The sequence below is a fragment of the Achroia grisella genome, unplaced genomic scaffold (genome assembly GCF_030625045.1).
Source record: "Achroia grisella isolate CSIRO2021 unplaced genomic scaffold, CSIRO_AGI_Agris_v1 utg1241, whole genome shotgun sequence".
Lineage (NCBI taxonomy): Eukaryota > Metazoa > Arthropoda > Insecta > Lepidoptera > Pyralidae > Achroia > Achroia grisella.
The window spans coordinates 481256-506824 of NW_026712604.1; the positions used below are offsets into that span (position 1 = coordinate 481256).

The window sequence follows — 25569 nt, forward strand, 5'->3', positions numbered from 1 at the left end:
GGACACAGATGGGCGCAGCAAGTGAGAGAGAGTGAAAGACAGTGGCCTTGAGAGAGTTTAATTATTTTGTACTAGCTGTGCCCGCGACTACGTCCGCGTAGAATTTAACTTTATTTCTCTAAAATAAAAGTAGCCTAAATTACACCATATCACATCAGATACCTGCCCATAAAAGTCCCGTCAAAATCCAGCCATTTCAGAGATTATCCGGAACAAACAGACAGACAGACAAAAATTGTAAAAAATGTTATTTTGGCGTATGTACCGTATTTATATTCATATGCATGTATTAAACCAACGGTTATTTCAATATTACAAACAGACACTCCAATTTTATTTATATGTATAGATAACATTTTTTTCTAATTTATGTGTACTATATATAGCCTGTTAATGAATTTCTTTAGAAATGTACTCTTGATTTAATGTATGTTGTTGGTTTACTAATATATAAATAAATATGTACTGATTTTATTTCTACAAGTTACATGTCATATTCACTGACATTATAACCTTTTTTAATAGTAATTTTTATTTTTGAATGATAAATACGTTACGACGAGTCGTAGATATCACCCTATCATCCAGAGATGCCCGTTAGCGTATACTGTTAAGGCAGGAAGGTTCAACATTTCATTATCGTCCATTTTAAAAAAATGCTGTAAACTGACCGCAGCCCTTTACGGTCCTCCAACTCATTGAAGGGGACCAATTGTTGATAGGTTGACACGGGACGGGACGATGTAACTGAATGAACTAAACTAAATGTAGGTAGATAAAACTAAAAATATTGGCACTGTTCTTACATTATTTCTATTACATATGCAATCAGAACACTAATTTCTATATAGTCTTCATCGCATCGGTGGTTCAGTGGTAGAATGCTCGCCTGCCACGCGGGCGGCCCGGGTTCGATTCCCGGCCGATGCATTTTTTTGTATAGTTAAACGTAAGCTATTATTAGTAATCGTCAATCAATGTTGACATGTAAAACATGTGATAAAAATATCCTTGGATAATTCGCACAGCGCCATCTACTCCCAAGTTAGCGAAGCTTGTGTTATGGGCACCAGACTACTGATATAAATACATAGATACTTTTGTTTGTAAATACATACATGGAAACACCTAGACCGATACAAACAATCATACTCATGAATAAAAATTATTTAATGTTTGTACCGTGTGAGGAAACAAACCCGCGACCTTCGGACGTAAAACGGTGTGCTAAACCACTAGACTACCGAGTCCGTCCATAATGGAACTCCTTCATTTAAAATCGGTCAATAAATAACTTTTGAGGCAACCCCTGTTGGTATGTCGCCACTTGTTAACCTTGAACTTGGGGTGAGTTTGTTTAGGGTGAGTTTCGAATTAATTGCCTTTAATCCCCCGTATACAATGGGAGTCTGGCCCCCAGTCAATTGGCCGACAGGCCAAAAAGGAGGTTCTCGAATAAAGTACGTGTATTTTTTGTTTTATATTCTTCTGTATTATCAGTGTAATGACTGAATAAGAATATAATATATAACTTATTTAGCGACAAACAAACTACCGCAAGAGAAGGCGCTAGGATCATCCCTTATCACGTTGATTTGTTATATAGCGAAATGTGGGCATGCCAAGTGTTGCATTTACCACGATTTTGACAATTGAAAATACTTCCGATTACTTCATATAGGATAACAATCAAGAAGATACATGAAAAAAAATAAAACATTAATTATACACAAAGTAATCTAATTTAATAATAATAATACAATAATATTTAACTATCATTCTTAATATAAAAGGAACTACGAATTAAATTAATGACTTCCAGTATGTCTTAAAACGATATTGTCCGCAAAAACATCTTTCTCATGGAACAGCGGCAGTCCTTCCAGCTTCAGACTGGCTTCCGGGTCTTCGTAAGTGACCGTGTAGCTCGGGTTCAAGGGATGCAGAGGTCCAGTGGCTTTTACATCACTTCTATGCTCCTCATCACCAAGGACGTAATGTGTTCCGTCGCCAGTTCTTATTATTCTGTTCTTCACCTGAAATTTTAATATTGTATTGTATTTTGGCAACATGAGATTGGCAAAAAAGCCCAATGCTGCTTGAAAAGTTATATCCGTATAGAGGAATGAAGTAATGCGTAGGAATGTAGATAATATTTTAGGGAAGGTGTTACATATGAACGTGGATGGTTATAAAGGCAGAGAAAGGTCGAAAAAGAGATGGATGGACTGTGTAAATAATGATTTGGCAAGAAAGGGAGTAAATAAGAAAATGACTGCGAACAGGGATGAATGGGAAAGAAAAACATATTACGTCGACCTCAAATAAATGGGATAAGGAAGAAGCAGGTGATAGAAGAATTAAGTACACTCCGCTACACTACACTTCACCAGGCGTTTGAGCGCAACCAATGGCAATAGCTAATTGACAAGATTGTGCAGAGTCGCGATCCTTAGCAATGAGAGAGAGGATAAACAAAAATATTGGCAGTATTATGCTCAGGTGGAACAAAGACTACGTCATTCGGAGATTAAGTGTTTTTCTTTGTAGATGATATTATATTAATGCAGTCGTCTAATGAGAATGAAGACAGACCAGTTAGCTCATCATGGCGAATTCACCTAGAATTTACCATGATGTTTTCTAATTGGAATTACGTAGAGGTATACCTGGGGACAGCTCGACAAGAATGTGTAGAGTCGCGATCCTCAGCAGTGAGGAACAAGAAGAGAGATGAATGAACAAAAATACTGGCAGTATTATGTTCCGGTATACAGCCTATGGTATTGGAGATTAAGTGTTTCTCTTAGTAGATGATATTAGATTAGTGCACTCGTCTAATAAGGTTGAGGACAGGTTACCCCAACGTGCCAAAATTACCTAGAATAGGGGAACTGCGAGGAGGTGTATCTGATAGGATATATTTTGAGCAATGAGACACTAGTCTTATTCTACTCACAATCCCTGCCTCCCCACTTGTTGTGTTTGAACTATAACATTTATAGTTTCATATTTCTCCAAATACTTGGAATTAGTTCCAATAACGTACTCTGTGCATTTTATAGAAGCGGAGTCTGTATTGTAAAAAGGCGGGAATGACCAATTTAAATGTGTAGCGTGAATTCGCTTTGTATTAAAATTAATATTTAAACACAAAACACAACATACAAATAATTATATTATAATAAAAATAGGTTTTAATTACCATTTCAGGAGAAGCTGTTTTCAAATCAGAAGCAAGGCCAATCCTCTCCAGGAATCTGATGATGCTGGCAGACTGGTTGAAGTGCATGGAGAGTTCAGCAGCTTTGTAATCCCACGGGAAGGCATGGTGGTAATTGTGCCAACCTTCGCCCAAGCTTATGAACGATACGAACCAGGATTCCACTGGTTGGAGATTTCTGATGGATAAATGGGAACATATTATCGTATGTTATCATTGCCGACCTCGATGGTCTAGCGGTTTGACACACCGGCTTACTTCTGTTGATCACTGGTTCGATTCCTCTCACGGTGCAAATATTTCTGATTATGATTCATATCTGGGTGTTTTCTATATATATTATGTATATATTTACAAAAAGTAGTACCCATAGCAAACAGTTGCTTAGTACCCAAAAATGAGGGTGGGTGGAGGCAGTGGAGGACCCTTGGAAACCATCGTTATAAATTGGTGAATTGTTGCACGTTAGCGGAGGAAATGGATCATTCCATACTATTCATAATGAAGTAGATACTTACTTATCATATGGTCTCGTTCCATATAGATGAGCTGCACTGTTCACAAGCCAAGTACCATTCAGTTGGGACACAAAACGCGCGCAGTAAGCAACCAAGAAAGACTTCAGTACCGTCTCTCCGAAGTAGTGTACAGGTACCCACACGGGGATGAATACGGCGAGAATGAAGTATAAATAATAATAGTATCTGAAATTTAAACATAATTTTATGTAACTGGAATGGTAAGCGGACTTATTCATTTTGTTTGTTATCAATATTTACATCACCAGAGAATCAGTTACCAATATATCTATAATATTATATTGTAAACTAATTATTACCCAGGTCTATGTCAAAATGGAATTGATCTTTGTTTTATTAAAATAAAATCTAAAATAAAAGTTATAAGTTACTCCTTATAACATTAGCTATCTGCAAGTGAAAGTTCTGTCAAAACCAGTCAAGTTGTTTCAGAGATTAGCAAGAACAAACAGATAGACAGACAAAAATTGTAAAAACGGTTATTTTGGTGTATGTACAGTATTTATATTCATGTGCAAGTAGGAAATAACGGTTAAATAACCGTTTTAATATTACAAACAGACACTCCAATTTTATTTATATGTAAAGATAAATAAAGAACCCACGACGATGTATCTCTAATCTATCTAATCTGTATCTAATCTAATCTAATAATTGCTATGAATTGTATAATTACTTCTTTTGGAACATGACCATCCAGTCTGCTTGTAGATCACTCATATCAATCTTCTTGCCCAGTTCCAAAACGTAGGGATGTTTCTTCGTCATCAACCAGCCGATATGACAGAAGAAGAAGCCTCTCTTCGAATTGTGAGGGTCAGCATCAGTGTCGGTGTACCGGTGATGCAGACGATGATCCCGACACCAAATGAACATCGAGTTCTTTAAAATTAAACTTTATTTTAATATATCAAAGGTAGAAAGTCTGTTTGTAAGGGGTATTTTGTTGAAGGGTGAGAAAAATTTAAGAAAAGATAGGTGGTGCACTATGTATACGAGTACTAAACGTATAGTTTACTAAAATTACTATACACAAATACTAAACTATACAAAATACTAACAATAAAAAATCAAAAATACTAACTATCACTAACTACTTCGTCTGCGGTTTTTTTTTGAGATAAAAGAAAGACTATTTGACACTTTCGAGAATTTGTGTTTCAATATATCTTCACGTCAAATTTCATCAAAGGTAAGACAGACAAAAAATACACTTTCTTTCTTGTAATATTAGTATTAAATATTATTTATAATATAGTTAATAGCTATACCTGCCCAGCAACAGTTTGCATAAGTATTAACATAGCTCGAAGTGGAGCCGTTCCCTTAAATGATTTGTGCGTGTAGAACCTATGAGCGCCGATGGTCACACCTTCAGTCGAAACGAACAGCAGGAAGATCACTGAAATAGATATACAATAATAAATTTTAGTTGGAACGCTCATAAAATAGGGGACTATTATGATATAGTGTTGCCAGGTTTTAATTAATACGTTAATAATTTCAACACATTTTACAAATTAAGCTGCTTGGCGTAACAGTGTAAGCGAAATCTTTAAAAGTATCATATATTTAAAAAATAATATTGTTTTCTATGTAGATAAAAATACTTAATAAAAACGAGACAAGGGTAGAAAATGACAAAGTTTACTTACCCCAAGCAGTCGTTTTCCAAGTGACACCACCAGTGAACCATATTCCTAGACCCCACAAACACAGCAGGTGCAGTATTAAAAAACCTATGGCATTCTTCCAGACAATTTCGTGTTTGTACGAGTAATCAGTGCCTACGTACTTCGTGGTCTCTTTCTTTTCTTTTATCATTGTTATCGGCGCCATATTTGTTTTGTTTTCGAGATTCAAAAATTCTGTTCCGTTCATTTTTGTTTGGTTGTCACAAAATTTCTCTGGTTCCGTTTGAAGCTCGGCTGCGGTCATTTTCGATGCTGTTTACTGCTGCTACTGACTTGTTGTTGTCAATTAATGTATTTTATATACGTTTGTAATAATAATTTTATTCTTAATCTCCATTGTTACCCGTTGTGCAATTAGAACTTGAACTATTTGATTGTATGCTAATTAATAATGAATTCGGTTGATTCAAAAGAAAAATACGCAATACTCAATATATGTATACATATGCACAATTATAGAGTATGTGTTAACATTGGCCTCATTAACTGAAAGATTATAGGTATTTTATTTATAGTATCACGATTGTATTTTTATTCACGAATTTGAATGGCTAACGATATATGGTAAATCGGATATGTATTCAAATGGTATCTGTAGGATATGCCAGGCTAAAGTCGTATCCGTCAGGCGGGAGTTGGTCTTCAGCCGTTCCATAAGTCCTTCCGCGGGTTTAGAGTGCCATCTGCACTCGCTCCCTATCTTCCTGTGAAGCTGCAAAGGCCAGCTGCGGAAAAAGAGTTAGAGTAGTTCGAAAATAAAAGCCGATGAAACCTGTCATGCGTTGTCATTCCTGAGGTCTAAGATGTCTCTTATCCTGTAATACATAACATTTGACATGTCTATACTTTGCTAAATATATTTGGAAATAAACGGCGCAGGGGAATTGCGTAATGTCGTCTCTTAGATTAATTTCGTTTTACCAGTGATCAGATATTGAATACAAATGTGTACATATGACACAGAAATTTTGTTGGCTTTGAACTCTTGCAGTAGTTCAGGTAAGTTAATATGGCGGTAGTAAACAACTGAATCATGATTAAATAAAGTACATAATATACCTATATATATGTACGTGAAGTATATATATACATTAATCGAATAATATTCACAATAATCTTAACTCTACAGCTTCTTTTTACTAATGTTATTATATACAATTTACCACAAATAATTTTCAAAATAGAATTACCTACTAAACATAATTTATTAACTTTGTTATAATGACACATTTCATTTTATTATTAAATCAAAGTAAAGAAATCAATTTCTTAATATGCAAAATTATAATTTTTGTTTAATTTTAGTTTAACGTACAACTCTATTGTAAAGGTAATTCAGTTCAATTTTATTATTCAAAGGGGTTTTATAAGGAATTATTTCGAAATCGCAGACATTACGCGGTCTATTTACGGACATATGCACCAACCACAAATAACAAAATGTGTCCAAGCACCCGGCATTATTATGTCAATTACCTACCTATCTATTGACTTTGTTGCTTTATATTTATATCGTATATCTATATCGATTCTTATCCGATTGATCTTATCGATTTTTCGTTTATTTTGTGGAGTGTTATGAATTGTAAGTTGTAAATAATTACCTATTTAGTTTATTTTTTACTAGCTTTGCCCGTGATTTTACCCGCGTGAAATTTGTAACCTATATGTTATTCAGAAAGCTATATTACTTTAAAATGGTATTACCCACGTGGAATTTGTAGCGCATGTGTTTTTTTGATGTATAAGCTATATGATTATAAAGTTTAATTAAAATCCGTTCAATAGTTTTTGCGTCAAAGAGTAACAAACATCCATACATTCTATCCATCCATACTCGCAAACTTTTAAGTTTAAATTATTAGTAACATTTGTTTTAGGCTTTCAATTTATTTTCTATATTATTACTAACTTATGTATCAATGTTGCGTTGGTAAATTTTACTGAAACAGGCAAATTCTGGCAAAAATACTATATACTATGCTATCCCATTCTTGTCGATCACGATTATAATATTAGCTTTAACTACACATACAAAATATACAAAACCGTTTTACAAGTACAATATTAGAAGTTATTTTTTCTTTACTAATTATTTCAGCATCGTAGGAATCTATTTTATATCTTCAACGTCTACTGGACGATTCTTAAACTATAATATTTTTTCGAAATGAATAACTATTTACTACTACTAACTACTGTCATTTTAATTCGAACTATGTTGTAATAACTTCTTGAGCATCTCCTATTTCAGTCTCAGTGGTGGTAGTAGTTTCTTTTGTTGTTTTTGCAGCTTGTGTTGTTGTTTCTATGGCTTCTGTTGTAGTTTCTACAGCTTCTGTTGTTATTTCTACGGCTTCTGTTGTAGTTTCTACAGCTTCTGTTGTCGTTTCTATAACTTTTGTTGTAGTTTCCATCACTAATTCTGTAGTAGACGTGGTTGTTTCTGTTGTACTGGTTGTAGTAGATAATGGTTCTGTAGTATGCTCAGTAGGTTCAATAGGAATCGTTTCAGTAATCATTAACATCGGCGAAGTAATAGTAGTTTTTTCTATATTCCCCGCAGTAGTTGAAATTTGTTTAAGTTTTATTATAGGTAAATCACTAATAGCATTATCATCTAATGAGTCTAGTATGATTTTTATTATCATTGCTTCTTCGTCTGTTAGTGCGTTCAAATTATCTATCCATTGCTGAAATATTCCAGCTTCTGAAAACGGTAAAAATGTTATTGATATTCTAATTAATAAAAACGTTTATTACCAAAGTTTCACGATGTAGGTACATATTATTTTTTTAATTTTGGAAAGCGTATTTTTTTATCCAAATTAGGGTGATAGGAGCTTGACCCAATAATTCTATTAATCACTAATTATTGTTATGCCTCGACCAGACTCTAAGTCTCTCCTCAAAGTCACTCCTCTCCGGAGGAAAGGGGGATTGTTAGTAATGCGGACTGATGGTTTTATTGCTAGCAATGTACCATCTCAGGTTGACCTCTACGCAGTTCCCTCTAGAAAACATCGTGATAAATTCTTGGTGAATTAGTTACGATGGCCTAACTGACCCGAACTCATGCTCATCTCATTATCCTCCACTGGTGCCCCGCCAGCGTTAACCGTTATCGCAGGCCAGTGTACCATTCCAATTCTAGCATTTCTTTCATAATAAAATCATTCCTCTCCGTCCTAATGTTTATAACCATGGAGATAGACGGAGAGGAGTGAATTTTTTTTATTAAAATTAATTTAGAGAAAATTTCTATTGCCGCCTATTGTTACCTCTGTATCTTGTTTGTTGTGATACATATTAATATATGTAATTGTTTTTTTTATGTAAGAGGAATATTATGAGTTATTAATTCATTCTATTGTGTAATATTGCTTGTTGCCTATAACCTGTTAAATTTTATAATACGTACTTTCAGTAGTAACAACTTCTTTTGTCCAAGTATAGCTAGTATTTACAGCATTCTCTTCCGAATCGCTATATGCCCCTAATCTAGCAATGCAGGTGTCTGAGCAATTGTATTCGGTGTCGAACTTGTTGTACGAGGAGCAACCTCGCCAGAAGGCGATCTCGCAGCGGGAGCCTGGCTTGTAGTAGTAGTAGACAGGTTTTGGGGGGACGCCGCAGTCGCTCAGGTTGATTGGTTGAAGGCAGTAATCCGGGGGCACTGGACAGAGTTGTGGGAAATAAAAAATCTTTAAAATAAAAAAGTTTATAATTTTTAAGTTTATAAGTTTATTTAGTAACAATTGCTAATAAATAAAATTAGTTAAAAAAAGTTAATTATGAATTTTGATATTTTTTATACTCCTATTTTTTTTAATTTAATAATCATTTATATTTTTAGTGTTTTATACACGTCAAGTTTTTTTGTCTAAAACAGTGATTCCCAAAGTGGTCTATATCGACCCCAGGGGTCTATGACAAACTCCAAGGGGTCATCTTATTGTTTTTACTTTATGTTTGTAACACTAAACTTTACTACAGTTAGAAATTTACAAAAAAACAATACCAGATAAGAATGGGGGATCTACCCAAAACCGAAAATATGGCAAGGGGTCTACGACACAAAAAAGTTTGGGAACCTCTGGTCTAAAACGTGCATTTTACTTAATGAGTCATTCAGAATACAGAGAATCGGTAAATCACCAATATTAGAAATATTAATAAGTACCTAAATGTACCTATGTTTTGTTTAGTAACTGGAGGATCACTACACAACCCACCGACTGGAAAGTGGTATCCATTCACTGGATTGCGTATTGATCCTCCGGTCGGTGGTGGTTAATAAAATACAATGCTATGCAACATAATGCTATACAATACAAAATACATTGTAACGACTGTATTGTTTCTCATTCCATGTCATCAAGATATGCATATGCTGATATGCCTATTTTTTGCCTATGTCTTAATCCTAATAACCGATAATAAAAAAAAATTGTTGTAGTTTTAAATAACAGTAATCATAAAACATACATACCTGAATCAATATTAACAAAAAATAATACAAGAATATTTAAAATTATCATTAACATTCTAATGACTAGGAGTAAGTTACTTTTCAAATGTGAAACTGTTAAAAATGATTGCAAAAATTAATTACATTTCTTATCTTAAACATTTGTGTAATTAGCAATAAAAACGACATATTGTGTTTATTTTTACGGTTTGAATTATTGACAAAAAGTTTGCATCGGCCGGGAATCGAACCCGGGCCGCCCGCGTGGCAGGCGAGCATTCTACCACTGAACCACCGATGCTACAATGTGTTTTTCAAAATTAACTATCATATCTCGAATAACATTCATGCATCTAGGTTATTATGTGTATGTTGTGTTACAATATGGAAGACTAGCTGTGCCCACGGTTTCACTTACATGAGGTTTATAATCTGTTATTCTGATGTATAAACTATATTACTGTACAGTTTCATCGAAACCCGTACAATACAAATCTAACCATCCATACAAACTTTATTATTTACTATATTAATCAGATTAAACGAAAATGCTCAACTAAAGATCTATTATTATTATATAAATACATTTAATTCTGAAGATAAAATTTAATATTTAGAAACTTTCATTTACAGGATGGTTAATTATGTGAAAAGAAAGAAATGTACGAAATATTATATAATTTATATACCTTTCTAAACTTATTTTTTCCAGTTTAGGTTTAGAAATAGTTTATATTTGTGATTGATGTTCTCTAAGTAAATAACATGCATTATTAGTAATAGAAAGGATAGTATATTAGAATTATTTACAATATAATTTTCAAAGTAATACTCTGAGAGGAATATTACAAATAACTTACATTGATACAGAGCAGAATGAATAAAGGAATAATAATTGTTCGACTCGATAATATTAGGCCACACATCAGAGATGCAAATAGCGCCATCTGTTATTTACCACGTACAACATGTTGTAAAGTTTCGTCTACTATATGCTGGGTTTATCTAGTGCTATAAATAGTTACTAGATGGCGCTAAAGCAAAAATATTAGGAATAAGGAATTTTACAATTTAAAGAATTTTTTTGACAATATATAATTATCGACTGGTGAGATCCTATTTTACTATTATTATTATTATTTCTCTCTGTATAGATTAATTATGTATAATTATTAAACAATATTATTTTGAGTGCCATTACTATGGCAAAACACATAATACTATTCTTTAATTATTATCTTTTGTACTGTGTTTTTGAGCAAATAAATTATTATTATTATTTGTGCTGGAATCTGTAAGTGTATAAAAAAAGCTAGGCAATTATTTTATTGGCCAGGTCTTACAAATGATATTAAGGATTTTGTAATGAAATGTAGGACTTGTGAAAAGTTTAGTGATTCTAATAAAAGTGATAATTTGTTACTTCACAAGATTCCAAACAGAAGATATGCTAAAATAGGTACTGATATATTAGATTTTTGTGGAAAATACTTTTTAGTTGTAGTTGATTATTTTTCACATTGGCTTGAAGTATTTCCATTATCTGACAAAACTTCTTCATCTGTTATAAATGCATTCCAGGAAGTTTTCATGCGATTTGGTTACCCTGAAGAAGTTATTGCAGATAATAACCCTTTTAATTCTTTTGAATGTTTAAAATATTTTAAAAGTAAAGATATAAGTTTAATAACTAGCAGTCCACATTACCCAAAGAGTAATGGTATGGCTGAAAAGGCAGTACATATAAGCAAAAAGATTCTATGTAAAGCTAAGGAGGATAAAGTTGATTATAGAGAATTATGTCAAGCCTAAATCTAACGACGTTTTTGAAAGGTACAAGTTTAATGAAAGAAAACAATTGGAAGGTGAAAATTTTGAAAGTTTTTACACTAATTTAAGGTTACTGATTGTAAATTGTAATTATATAGAGTCTATAGAGGATGATTTACTAAGAGATCGTATCGTTCAAGGCATTTTCGATAAACAATTACAAGAAAGTTTGCTCCGAGTCGAGAACTTGACGTTGGACAAAGCTACAAGTAGATGCAGAGCAGCAGAAGCTAGCCGTTCTCAAGTAATGGAAATGAATCCAACCTGTATTGAAGTAGATAGAGTAAAGAGTTATGGAAATAAAAGAACTGAGAAGAAGTTTCAAAGAAATATAAATAATAAATTTGATTGTCGTCGTTGTAAAAGTCAGCTTGGTCCGAGAGAGTGTCCTGCATATGGGAAAAAATGTGCAAAATGTGGTATATTAAATCACTTCGCAGTGAGCTGTAAAGTGAAGAAAATAAGTGAAGCTGTGTGTAATAAATCAAATTCATCAAATGAAGAGTTATTTTGTGGAGTAGTGTTGTCAAATATAAAAAAGAATAGAAGTGAGTGGGAAGAAAATATACAAATAGAGGACAAAATTTTTAAGTGCAAGCTAGACACAGGAGCGGATGTGAGTATTCTGCCAAAGAGTGTATTTGATAAATTAAATTATAAGTTAAATTGTAAAATTCAGAAGACAGAGTTAACAGTACAATCTTTTACTGGAGAAAATATTAAGCCAATAGGCATTGTAAATCTTAAATGCAAGTATAAAAATAAAATATGTAATGAGAATTTTGTCATAGCTGAAGCAAGTAACATACTTTTAGGGTTGCCAGCATGTGTCTCATTAAATTTGGTGAAACGAATTCATAGTGTCCAGGTGACAAATAATGACAAAGATAAATTTGTAAATAATAATATAGTAGTTTTTGAAGGAATAGGAAGGTTGCCAGGAAAAGTTGAAATTCCTACCAGAGCTACAGAAGAATATATTTGTCATCCTTCTCCGAGATTGCCATCTTGTTTGCTTGAACCTTTAAAAGCAGAACTAAATAGATTAGTAGAGAGAAAATCAATTGTTAAAGTTAATAATATTAGTGAAAATGCATATATAAACAGAATGGTAATAGTAGAGAAGCCAAATCGTAAAGTTAGGTTATGTCTCGATCCATTAGACTTAAATAAAATTATTGTAAAAAAACCTAAATGTTTACCCACATTGGAGGATTTAAGTTTTAAATTACAGGGTAAGAAGTTTTTCTCTGTTTTAGACTTAACTGAAGGCTTTCATCATCTAAGTTTGTCTGAGGAGTCATCTTGGAAGTGTTGTTTTGCTACACCTTATGGAGTTTATAGATATCTTGTTTTACCATATGGTTTAATGAATGCACCAGAATTATTTCAGGATGTACTTGAAAGTCATTTTTCAGAGTTGTCAAATGTTATTATTTGGGCTGATGATATTTTAGTAATGGGAAACACTGAAAAAGAGCATGATTTAGCATTGCAGAGTGTAATCCTGAAAGCAAAGAAATTAGGTATTGTTTTCAATAAAAATAAATTTCAATATAAACAAAGAGAGGTTAAATATGTAGGCCAAGTTTTTAATGAATATGGAATGTCACTTGATCAGGATAGAGTTGAGTCATTAGTTAATTTAAATGAACCAAGTAATAGAGATGAGTTGAGACAAATATTAGGATCTTTCAATTATGTACGAAGGTATGTGCTTGACATGGCAAATATAATGGCACCACTTTTCAATTTATTAAAGAAAAATTCTGAGTTTACATGGTTACCTGCTCATAGTCTTACTTTTACTGAGCTGAAAAGAAAAATATGTTCAGCACCATCTTTGACACCTTTTGACCCCAAAAAGAAAATTATTTTACAATGTGATGCAAGTAAAAGTGGATTAGGTTGTTGTCTATTTCAGAATAATGATCAAAATATATTAAAGTTAGTAGCATGTGCATCTAGATCTATGAATGATTCAGAGCTTAATTATAGTCAGACAGAAAAAGAATTATTATCAATATGTTTTGGTATAAAAAAGTTTCATAGATATGTTTATGGTTGTAATGTTGATGTTCAAACAGACCACAAACCAATTGTATCAATTATGTCAAAACCAGTTTGTAAAATAGGATCTCCTCGTTTGAAACGCTTAAGATTAAAATTATTTACATATAATTTGAATGTATATTATGTACCAGGAAAGTTATTACATTTCGCTGACATGTTATCAAGAAATTGTCTAAGTATTACAGAAAATGATAATCAAATGTCACAAATAGTACACTCTGTTACTGTACACTTGCCTATGTCAAAAGAAAAGTTTGTTAAGAAAAAGGAAATGGAATATAAAATAGGAGATAAGGTAGTTCATAAGACTGATAAAGACAAATTTTGGAGAAAAGGTATTATTGTGGGAAAATGTAAAGAACCTAGATCTTATTGGATACAAAAGGAGGGAGAAGATAGGAAAATAAGAAGGAATATTAAACATATAAAGAAATCTTTTTCAGATTATAAAAGTGCAAAGAAACTCAATCCTTTTTTATCTAATTATAATGAAGATTTTGATCAGGAATCTGATATAAATCTAAATGTTCCCATTTCACCTAGACCTGTAACAACCTGTAGGAATCAAGTACCACTAAGTGTAACTACTAGATATGGTAGAACTACTAAGCCTAGAAGGGTGTTAGATCTGTAAGCTAAAGGGGAAGGTGAAGTATGTCAATGTCAATGTCAATGTGTGATGTTGATTAATCTATTAATGTTACTCTCTCTCTTGTTAATTATCTGTCATTGTGTAAGTTTATAAGCTTCCTAATAAATATTAAATATAAAATATAGACTGCATATTATATTAAAATATCATATAAAACAATTATTATTATTATTAATAATAAAAACTTATGTTTAAATCGTTTACTGTATCTTATCCGTGCTTTTATGTTATAGTTCAAGTGAAATGTAATGTTTTTTTAACTAATATACAATGAAAAATAAAATTTAAAGGTATTCGGTACAAGCTAAATTATAGTTGTTCATGAATCTATCTGTACTTTGCAAGTGCATAATTTTTTCATGTCATCTTTGAAGAAATTACAAAAATGAAACAAGAACAGAAAATAATGAGGTTTTATTTTATTATATAAGAAGAAAATTCGTTGTTCTTTTGTTATAAATATTAGTGGGTATATTAAGTAGATATGCCTTTATTATAGCATCACAGAATCTGGTCTACCGTCACAGATTTTATTTATTTTTCATCATTAATATTACAGTAACATTTATTAACACATAATTTTATTCAAAGTTTAAAGGAATTAAAGTTGAAAAGTTTAAAGATTCTTGTTTGTCCATATTAAATATTCTGTGTTGGTTCTTCTATATTTTCTTGTCTTTGGCTTCTTTCCTTTTGCTTTTTATATAGCACTCCCCCTAATATTGCTAGAGTAATCTGAAAGAGAAATATATTCATTAATAATGTCTGTATACTTATAATTAATAATTTAGTTAATCCAATATATACGTGTAATTAGTAAAAATCACGGGATTTTACCACGTTACATTTATTATTATTTTAGTGTTAGTTTACTCGTGATCATGGCGGTTGAAACACTGGCGAAATATCGGGAACTTAATGAAATAAAACGTGGTAAAATGCCGTGATTTTTACTAATTATACGTATAAATAATGACAACGTCAAATTTAAAACAGTATATAATTCAATATAACTACTCCTACCTCGTACATTTACATATGTATTTCTATAAAATTTAAGCTATAAAAATTCGACTGAATAGAATGATGGTGACCAACCTCAAGAATGACGAGCAATATGATGGCGATCATGATAACCGTAGACGTTTCTTTAAACATATCCAGGATAGGCTGTCCACAGCCCGTCTGATAGTATGATCTTCGCGCTTTACAAGCTTCCCGCTCTCTCTCTTGTATTAACTCAGACCTGGAAGGATCATAAGTGGGACAGCAAGAGATGGGTATATCCGGGGGAAAGAAACTAGGCAGCCCCGTTCGGTAATCCTCAGGGCTGTATATACCGCAACATTTAAGCTGAAATAAAAAAAAACATTAAAAATAAACGATATGTGGTATTTCAGTTTCGGTGAATTGGCTCCTTGTTTAGAAATAGTTGTTGTTCTAAGCTTGGAATTTATAAATATTTGAGATTTTGTATGCAGTTAAAGTCATCTCCTTTTTTTCTTTTTCGGACTACTCTAATGCTGTTGGCCGCAGCTGGCCTTTACAGCTTTACCAGACGTTAGGGGGCGAGTGCAGATGGCACTCTGTTAGCACATGAAACCTCTTTTTGTATAAAAGCCATATAATTGTAATTAAAAATAAAAATAAAAACTTCTTTTCGTTCTGTCAACACGGTCTATCATTTATTATTTCATTATAAATAGTTCACAGTTAGAAACACTAACACACTTCAAACCCGCGGAAGGACTTATGGAGCGGCTGAAGGCCAGTTCCTGCCTCCAGTCATCTGCGTGAATCACACCCAAGCAGCTTGATTAGCTGCGTTTTGATTGAAGTATTTATATTAAAGGGATTTCCTCATGTGAGGCAGTGTAATTACAGCATAAGAGCACGATATCTTAGTCTTATAGAATGGCAATGAGTTGTATAATAGACGAAAAGTGATGGTTACCACTTCTCATCAGGCATTTGTCATTCCAGTTACATATAAAAAGTAGTTTGATTAAATAGTACAGCTCGACTCCAGTGTCCTAATATAAATATAAAAAGTTTTTTTATAGTAAACAAGGTCAAAGAAAGTAAGTTATTATATACATCTAAATTGCTCTATTTATGTGTGTTGATACTTAATATAATGTATACTTCAGTTTTAAATTTTAGTTTTAAATTAGTCCCGTTTTCTTATACAATACCATTAAAATGATGTCAATGATACGAAAAAAGAAATGCATGAATATCAGGCCCGAATGATTTGTAATTGCTGAGAAAATTTGACATTAATAATAATTGTAAGTTTATTGTGCAAAAAACAGTTATAAAATGGAATTTAACTAAGTTTCTATATTTATTTAGATAGATAGATAGATAAAATTTCTATTTCCCATAAAGGCACACACACACACACACACACACAAGGCACAGTAATATCACAGATAATATAATATAATAAAGATTAAAAGTAGATACACAATTAGATTAATCAGTCAACATAATACAATACAGATAAAATACAATACAAATACAAAAAAAAATAAAAAAAAAACGGTGAGAGTAACGTAGTGTGTGTGCCTAACGTAGTGTATAGCCTGTACGCAAAATTATTTCCATGTATATTGCAACTAGTTAAACTAACACCAAGCCCAGTGCTGTATTGTTTAAACTAGGCCAATTACTAATACCAATATTTGCGATGCGTTGTCTTAAACTGCCAATTTGGAATTTTCATAACTTGTCACTTTCTAATTTATTATTTATTTAACTATTAACTAATTATATCATTTACATAACTTAATTGTACAACTACAACCTAAAATTAAAAAGCTTAAAAAATATAATACAATAACTAAAATATATTATTAAAAGGTGTCCCTTTAGGCAAAGTTCCGAAGATACTGGCAGCGTTCCCTCTTTGAATAGCTAGACTAATTCTTTGTCCGAGGTAGCTGCCAGCTGTTCGGTCTTCTGTGATGTATGATTATTATCTATGATTTGAAATTAGAATTATTCTCATTTTCATTTTGAATTTAATGTTCCTTACGTCATGGTGTGTGGTATCCCATAGCTTCAGATGTCTCGGGTTGTCCTCCCTCGCCAGTTGGAATGACTCAGAGAGAGATCTGGTTAAGTTCCGCTCATCATCTGCCGTCACCTTCACGGACACGCCGGTGATGACCGCTTGTAGAATCGCCAGCATTGTAAGGACCACAACTGTCTGCATAAAAGTTATATATCTTACTAGCAAATTCAAATTCAAATTCAAATTCAAAAATCATTTATTTATGTAGGACATTTTAGCCGCTTATGAACGTCAAATTTTTACATTATAATTTTATTTTTTTCCCTACCGTCCAGTTCTAGCTAGCTTAGCTATATTATCCCGCAACTTCGTCCGCGTGGATTTTAATTTTACTTTTCTAAGATAAAAGAATTTTTCTAAAATCAAAGTAGCTTAAATTACTCCTTATTACATCGGCTACCAGCCAAAAATTTTCCCGTCAAAATCGGTCCAGCCATTTCAGAGATTAGCCGGAACAAACAGGCATACAGACAAAAATTGTAAAAAATGTTATTTTGGTGTATGATCCGTATTTGTTTATTCATATGCATGTAGTAAAAAACGGTTATTTCAATATTACAAACAGACACTCCAATTTTATTTATATGTATAGATAAAGGTGGTGTGAAGATGGTTTATTTCTGTGATTTAGCATTGAACCAATACACATAACTTAAAGTTTTCATCCTTTACGATCAACCGCTATAGCAATTAGTACTTTAATTTATATAGCAAAACAAAGTTTGCTGGATCACCTAATCTGATAAATAAAATTCTCGTGTCACAGTGTTTATAACAAAACTTTTCCGAGTATATCCTATTTCGTGTGTATATTCAGTACATACAACCCCAAATTTTCACCGTTTTACCATCAACTAACTTCTTAGTCCGCAGACAACTTATTAATTGTAGCGCGGGCATCACATAACGCCGTGATATCGTGATACATGATGCATAACATCATAATTACGTTATAATAATAATAATAATAATCTTTATTTGTCTCAAACAATAATATTTCACACAATACAACTGTTGCCCATACAATAATATAATTTAAAACTAATGAATGAGACAAAACGGTCTATAACTCAGTGAGGGCAGTGAGTCCACCCTCTCTGCTTTTCCGTTAAAGCCTTTATCAGTAAAATAATACAATATGACATCAACGACGACGATAGCATATTAAGTTAAGTTTTAAATTACAACTAACAAAGTTTTTGAAAAAATTTGGACTGAATCGGCTTGATGTTGGTATGTACCACGGTATACTATCTGATCCTGTATCATCGCCAGCAAAATTTTTATTTTCATTGTGCAGTAGAAGATAAGATTAGTAATAAGATACGATGGGACTGGCATTATCATATTATGATAAAAGTCCCTAAATAAATGTAAGAATAAAAAAAAAACTAACAAAGTAAACACAAAAATGTTATTTGTTATACCGTTCACGTATATTTACGACGGTCGTTTTCCATCTAGTGGACTTATTTGCCAAACCAGATACTAAAAAAAGAGCTTGAACACTAACAAATTTGTCTAATTTCCCTACAAGTATTGTACTTAGTAATTAAATGTTAACGTAGTCGCGTGATATGCCAGCGACGCCACTTCTCAGCATTTCTTTGAACTTGAATATATTAGTACTTCAAGGCACAAGGCTGCCGGTTAACAACCTTGGCTTTCGATTATCAAAGGGAGGTATGGGGTGTAAGGTTGCGGCAACGCAGTCTGCAAAGAATTTATTGGTAGTTCATTTTCAGTATCGTCCATTTAGTGGATGATAAATATCTATATCTTGACGGCCTCGGTGATCTAGTGGTTTAGCACACCGCCTAACTTCCGATCGTCGCGGTTTCGATTCACACGGCACAAACATTTGTATTAATGAGTGTGATTGTTTGTATCAATCTGGGTATTTTTTATGTATAATAAGTATGTATTTACGAAAAATATATCAATGTATTTTGTATCAGTTTCCTAGTACCCATAACATAAGTTTTAGCTAGTTTAATTTGAGTCTAGATGGCGCTGTGGGAATTGTCCTAAGATTATGTCTATTATAAATCTGTTTGGCCATTATAAGAGTATTGACCAAACAAAGCGTCCGATAGCTGAAAGAGTCATAGAGAACATCAAGGGGCGAAGAGAACATGGCAGTTGTCAAAACATCGACAACCACACAAATCTGCGATTGTCGATCATATGCTGAAAGCTGTAACAAATTACTGAATTGAGTTGCATGCGCCCAAAGTCCACCCTACTCATCCCTACACATTCTTCATCATAATTTATTGGTGATTCATTTCCAGTATCGTTCATTTAGCGGGTGGTTGGTATTGATATGCTATCTCTACAGCGATGCTATAGATTGTTCTAGAAATTTATAGCGTATAATTAATATTGGTCTGTTTTGATCAAAATTGTTTAGGTATTCGTGGAATCCATTTTTATAAAGTCTAAAATGGTTTTGTCTGTCTGTTTTATACACACAATTGAACGTCAGAACGGATCTTAAGTAATGAAATTTTACAGAAACAGAGATTGTATCACGAGAACAGATTTTATCTTAATCTTAGTAATATATTATATTATCTGTGGTAATATTATAAACTTCTTTTTCAGACTACTCTAATGCTGTTAGCCGCAGCTGGCCTTTATAGCTTCACCGGACGATAGGGGGCGAGTGCAGATGGCACTCCAAACCCAGGACTTATGGAGCGGCTGAAGGCCAACTTCAAGCCTAGCGGATATAAACGAGAAACTTTGTGAGTATGTTTGTTACTCTTTCACGCAAAAACTACTGAACGGATTTTGATGAAACTTTATAGTAAAATTGATTTATTTAAAACTATATTATGTAAATTAAGCAAAATATACTGATAAACGTCATGTAAGTGTGATACAAACCCGCAGTGGATATTCGACTATGGGTTTCATAGACGAAATATTACCTACCCATTCTGTTTCTTTGTATTTTTGTATAAAATACGGACTATATTTGTTATTGGTTTACTCACTTATACTTCCTTTACTTTTTGGACTGTTGCATGCTACGTTTTCTAATTGCATGTTCATTGTTCATATATTATAAATATTAATTAAAATAGCCTGAATTGGCCATGAGAAAGAACATTTTTTTCCTTCAAACATAATTTAGTAGTTATATTTGTATCAAGCTTTACAACATGATATTGTATAATGCGCTTTATTTAAGCAAATGAAATAATAACAATAAAAGAACTTAGAACAATTCACACAGCGCCATCTAGTTCCAAGCAAAGCAGAGCTTGTGTTATGGGTGATATAGAGAACTGATATAAATATAAATGCATACATAATACGTATAGAAAATACCCAAATTAATATAAACATCGGACTCATGAATACAAATGTTTGTACCGTGCAAGGAATCGAACCTGCGACCACACGAAATAAACCACTTAGACAACCGCGGGCGTCTAGTATAGTCAGAGTTATACATAATTATTAACCGATAACACATTTTATGAGCAATTCTTAAACTTTAATATGTATTGTAATCATTTATGCCTTCCTTTATGAGGACCTATCAATCAATCAATCATATATAAATCATTGTTTTAGGTTTTATTACGTTATAGTTGTTTGACGGCCTCAGTAGTCTAGATGTTTAGCTCATCGCTTTACTTACGATTGTTAGATCTACAATGAGAATCACTGGCAGTTTTTATATTATTTTATCCATATTTAAAATTTGATGTTCTGTATAACACTTCTGTTAATGTGCTCTGCTATAATAAACGTTTCTATAAGCATTTCTATTATTTTCATTCATTATTATTCCGATAATGATGCGTGCGATTCATCGAACGATACAAACATTTGTATTCATGAGTATGATTGTTTGTATTAATCTGGGTGTTTTTTGTCTATGTATATTATGTATAGATTTGCAAAAAAAAATTATTTATATTAGTTGCCTAATACCCATAACACAAGCTCTACTTAGCTTGGGATTACATAGCGCTGCGTGAAATGTCTTGGGGATATTACTACATCTTCTTATAATCAACGATACATTATTATTATTTGTATATAGTAAAGTAAACTTGTCAATGATATGATTAATTTTAAATAAGGCAGTAATTCTATATATTTTATGATTTTCAAGGGTTACATCTTCGCTGAAATCATTTCTCTGTCTCATGAAGATATCTTTTGTGATACCTATTAACAATGCCTTGATTATTTTTATAGTAAAATGGTAAAAATAAACTCACTGCATGTAGGGGTTTCTTATACTTTCTAAACACACCGACAATTGCGTAAATGACCACAGACATAGCGATAGCTGCCGTCACAGCCACTGTTATCATGGCGACCAGCCTCCCCGACTGCTGACTGCTGTACAGTTTGGTGGCGATAGCGGTAGAAATCGTCACCACGATGACTCCGATGCATTCGAACTGTAATGCAGATTTTCGGAAGAATTAACCTTAATTAGAATAGAAAATACTTTATTGAAATAATCTTAATTTAAGCACTTTTGAATAGTTATAGTTATGGTTCATTTAATCTACCGCTCATTCGGAAAACTGTTTCAATTCAGGAGGAATACCCGCGAAATTTCTCTGCAATCTTCTAAAAGATCTAAGACTCTCTAAAATTAAAGTGGGTTCTAGATTGGAACATGTGTCAAATGATGACGGATTTTCGGAAGAATGAACCTTAATTCAGGAAGCATACTAGCGAAATCTCTCTATAATTTTTCTAAAAGATCTAGCCTGCCTAGAATGATAGTGGGTTCTATATTAGAACGTGTATCTAAAGCTGCACTAATAGGCTCCTACTAGATTTGTCAGAACAGGAAGAGAAACACGAGCGGTGACAATGAGTGTTGTTGTATGTCGGCAAAAGGTCTCTTAAACGACGGTTTAAGACGGTTTAAGGGTGACGAGCTTGGTCTCAAATCTTGGGAACTGCTCTGAGTTTTACTCTCTGCTACACGATGGACCAGGAACCCGCACGAAGAATTCATGGAATACTAAAAAGTTCGTCTCTTTTTATAAAGTCTTACATACTGCATTAACTTTTAAGGAATCTAATCGCCTGTATACATGAACAGATGTCATGCCTCTTATTCTATAATTTTACTACCTCATCTTACCCCTCGAAAAAAACAGACCTTACCAAGCAAGCTGCTTGGCGGCTGTAATAGGGGTCTCCCCTATTCCATGATTGATATTGTAAAAGCTATTAGTTGATCTCTCTCCCCGAATTAAAATTCCACTTGTAATGCCTTTTGACAAAGATATTTAGACCTATAGGAATACGCAATAAGTAATACTTACTATAGCAACGACACCGAGTATGACGAATAAGAACTCCAAACATCTATCGCAGCATGATTTAGACCTTGTATTCAGACTTCTTATCCGGAAAACTCCGAACCGGGTCATCGTTGCGTCTTCTTTCGCAGCGACATTGTCTTTACTTGACGGTGGGCCTTGCTCTGTAATAATTAGTCATATATCATATTAACATTCACCAGAGGTACCTAAACTTTGTATAAAGTCATTACTTAATGGATTTCTTTTATTCTGTTTGATATTACTACTGTTCGAGTACTGCGACTTAAAATGAACGATTAAGTTATATCCGAGCTCTATTCATTGCCTGATGATGTCGAATTGAGAGGCGAAACACGTCTCGCAATATATCGTCATAGTCGAATTATGATGTATACTCAAAACAGTCGGAATCTGATCACCAATAGAAAAGGCCCTAACGTTTTCAATAACGGTGGTCAGATTTCCGCACTGGATATTTGTAGTCTTACACAGGATAATAGTAGCAGAATTAAACAAAATAATATAAATTAATATGATATTGAAATGGGTTCCGCTAATTTGACAGCCTCGGCGGTCTAGCGGATCAACACACCGCATTACTTCCGATGGTCGCGGCTTCGATTCCTCGCACGGTGCAAAGTAAGTGTAATCTTAATTTGAATAAAATATTTGTATTCAGATTATGAGTACATAAAAATTATTTTTTTTAATAAAATAATTATTAAATTATTTTAAAAACAAATATGACTTACCTTGTGTCATCTCAAGTGTACCCATGGCTGCCCAGCAGTTGGTAGGCCGGCCAGCAATGAATCGCACATCGGACGGGCCTGCATATATACTAATATAACAAAGAAACCACGGCCCAATGGCTCAACGCACCGTTTGTACAGTACAATGGTGGATAGCGATCAATGGGCACCAAACTGCGTAGAGATATCTCAGTTCAATGTGATTTCAGATTATAGTATTACCGAGATATGGTTAAAATTCTCTCATCGCATCGATTGATGAATTTTAACGAGTCAAACTCGTATTCTATAGTATTACCACAGATACATATTACATAGTATTACTGAGATATAGTCAAAATTCTCTTGTTTTATCAATCGAATTTTAATGAATCGAACTGGTTCTCTATAGTATTACTAAGATATAAGTAAAATTCTGTCGTCATATCAATCGAATTTTAACGATTCGAACTCGTTCTCTATAGTACTACTATGTAATATTATATTATCTGTGATATTACTAAGATATAAGTAAAATTCTGTCGTTGTATAAATCGAATTTTAACGAAACGAACTCTTTCTCTATAGTATTTTCTTTTGTCTATGATAATGGAATGGTGGACCCGCCTGCGCTAATGGTTTACGCTGGCGGGGCACCAGAGGAGGATGATAAGACGAGCATGAGGTCAGGTCAGTTAGCCCATCGCGACAAATTCACCAAGAATTCATCACGATGGTTTCCAAGGAGAACAGCGTGGAGCTAGTTCCGATAGTCAACAATCTCCTTTCCTCTTCTGTATAGTATTACCGAGATATAGTTAAAATTCGCTCGTCGTATCGATCGACGAATTTGATCGAATCGAACTCGTTCTCTATAGTATTACTATGTAATATTATATTATCTGTGGTATTACTAAGATAAGTAAAATTCTGTCGTCATATCAATCGAATTAACGAAACTCGTCTTCCTCTTTTCTCTTCTGTTTGTTGAGCCTAACAAAGTACATAATTGATCTGCTATAAACTTAACCATCTACTAACTACATACTGTTAATTATGTTATTTATTTTTAAAAGAGCAACAATCCCCCTCTCGTCTCTTCTGCTTGATGTACCCAACAGAGACAATAAATAATCTGCTATGAACTTAACCTACTAACTACCTACTATAAATTATGTTATTTACTTAAAAGAGCAACACGCAAGTATCATGTTCGTTCTTCATGTAATCAAATCAAACCAAAAATTGTTTATTCATGTAGAACCATGTTCGTTCTTCATGTATTCGTAGAACATTTTAGCCGCTTATGAACGTAATTTTTTTTGTATTATATTTTTGCCCTACAGTCCAGTTCAATATTCAGATTCAATTGAGAAGAACTGGCAAGAAAATCAACGGTTTTTTTTTTAAACTGTTTTTTCTCATTGTGTACTTATGTAGGTGTTTATGTCTAGTATTAAATAAAAATTTCGTGCATGAAATATTAGCATGACTGCGTTCCGAAAGAGTGATAAAATAAAAAAATATTACGATTCAAAAGTAGTACATTGAGAAATTTTTAATAAAAACTATTTCTATTTCTATTTCATTTTTATTTTTATTTTTGAGAGATGTGAGAAATTTGAATTTGTCACTTATTTATCTTTACATAGAGTCTGTACTTTCTTAACATTACAGTAATTACTTTATTTAGTGATAGAAATAGTTAAATAAACCCCTTATGAAAGGGTGAAAGGTTCAAAACCAATTATGGTTCTACTCTTGCCTGTCGAGGTACAAACAAAGTAATGTTCCGTTTTCGGGCGGTGTAGTCATCTTCAAAAGTGTTTAAGAAAAATAAAAGAAAAAAATATCTTAAATTTAAATCATAATTGTATTAATAAGTGAAATGAACTCTTTGTATTTACCAAAATTACGCATGAAATATTTGATACAGTTAATGTGGATCAAAAGTGTAGATTT

General features: G+C 32.9%; 3 protein-coding genes and 2 non-coding genes across 5 annotated transcripts; 1 reads left to right on the forward strand and 4 right to left on the reverse strand.

The window, feature by feature from the left end:
* The first annotated feature begins 859 nt into the window (after positions 1 to 859).
* Positions 860 to 930, forward strand: Trnag-gcc (transfer RNA glycine (anticodon GCC)). Its single transcript has one exon. It is a non-coding gene; the product is annotated as a tRNA-Gly (tRNA).
* Positions 931 to 1808: 878 nt separating this feature from the next.
* Positions 1809 to 5700, reverse strand: LOC131854652 (acyl-CoA Delta-9 desaturase-like). Its single transcript, XM_059205784.1, has 6 exons — positions 5418 to 5700; positions 5034 to 5164; positions 4439 to 4644; positions 3742 to 3927; positions 3206 to 3401; positions 1809 to 2036 (listed from the first exon to the last, which is right to left on the reverse strand). The coding sequence occupies exons 1-6, from the start codon at positions 5698 to 5700 to the stop codon at positions 1809 to 1811; spliced, it is 1230 nt and encodes a 409-aa protein (XP_059061767.1).
* Positions 5701 to 7672: 1972 nt separating this feature from the next.
* On the reverse strand, positions 7673 to 10003 carry LOC131854653 (uncharacterized). Its single transcript, XM_059205785.1, has 3 exons — positions 9949 to 10003; positions 8878 to 9132; positions 7673 to 8166 (listed from the first exon to the last, which is right to left on the reverse strand). Exons 1-3 carry the CDS (start codon positions 10001 to 10003, stop codon positions 7673 to 7675), a joined length of 804 nt encoding a protein of 267 aa, XP_059061768.1.
* Positions 10004 to 10157: 154 nt separating this feature from the next.
* Trnag-gcc (transfer RNA glycine (anticodon GCC)) lies at positions 10158 to 10228 on the reverse strand. Its single transcript has one exon. It is a non-coding gene; the product is annotated as a tRNA-Gly (tRNA).
* A 4893-nt stretch (positions 10229 to 15121) lies between these two features.
* Positions 15122 to 23653, reverse strand: LOC131854654 (uncharacterized). Its single transcript, XM_059205787.1, has 6 exons — positions 23629 to 23653; positions 22877 to 23037; positions 21806 to 21991; positions 17523 to 17696; positions 15581 to 15835; positions 15122 to 15217 (listed from the first exon to the last, which is right to left on the reverse strand). The coding sequence occupies exons 1-6, from the start codon at positions 23651 to 23653 to the stop codon at positions 15122 to 15124; spliced, it is 897 nt and encodes a 298-aa protein (XP_059061770.1).
* Positions 23654 to 25569: the final 1916 nt, after the last annotated feature.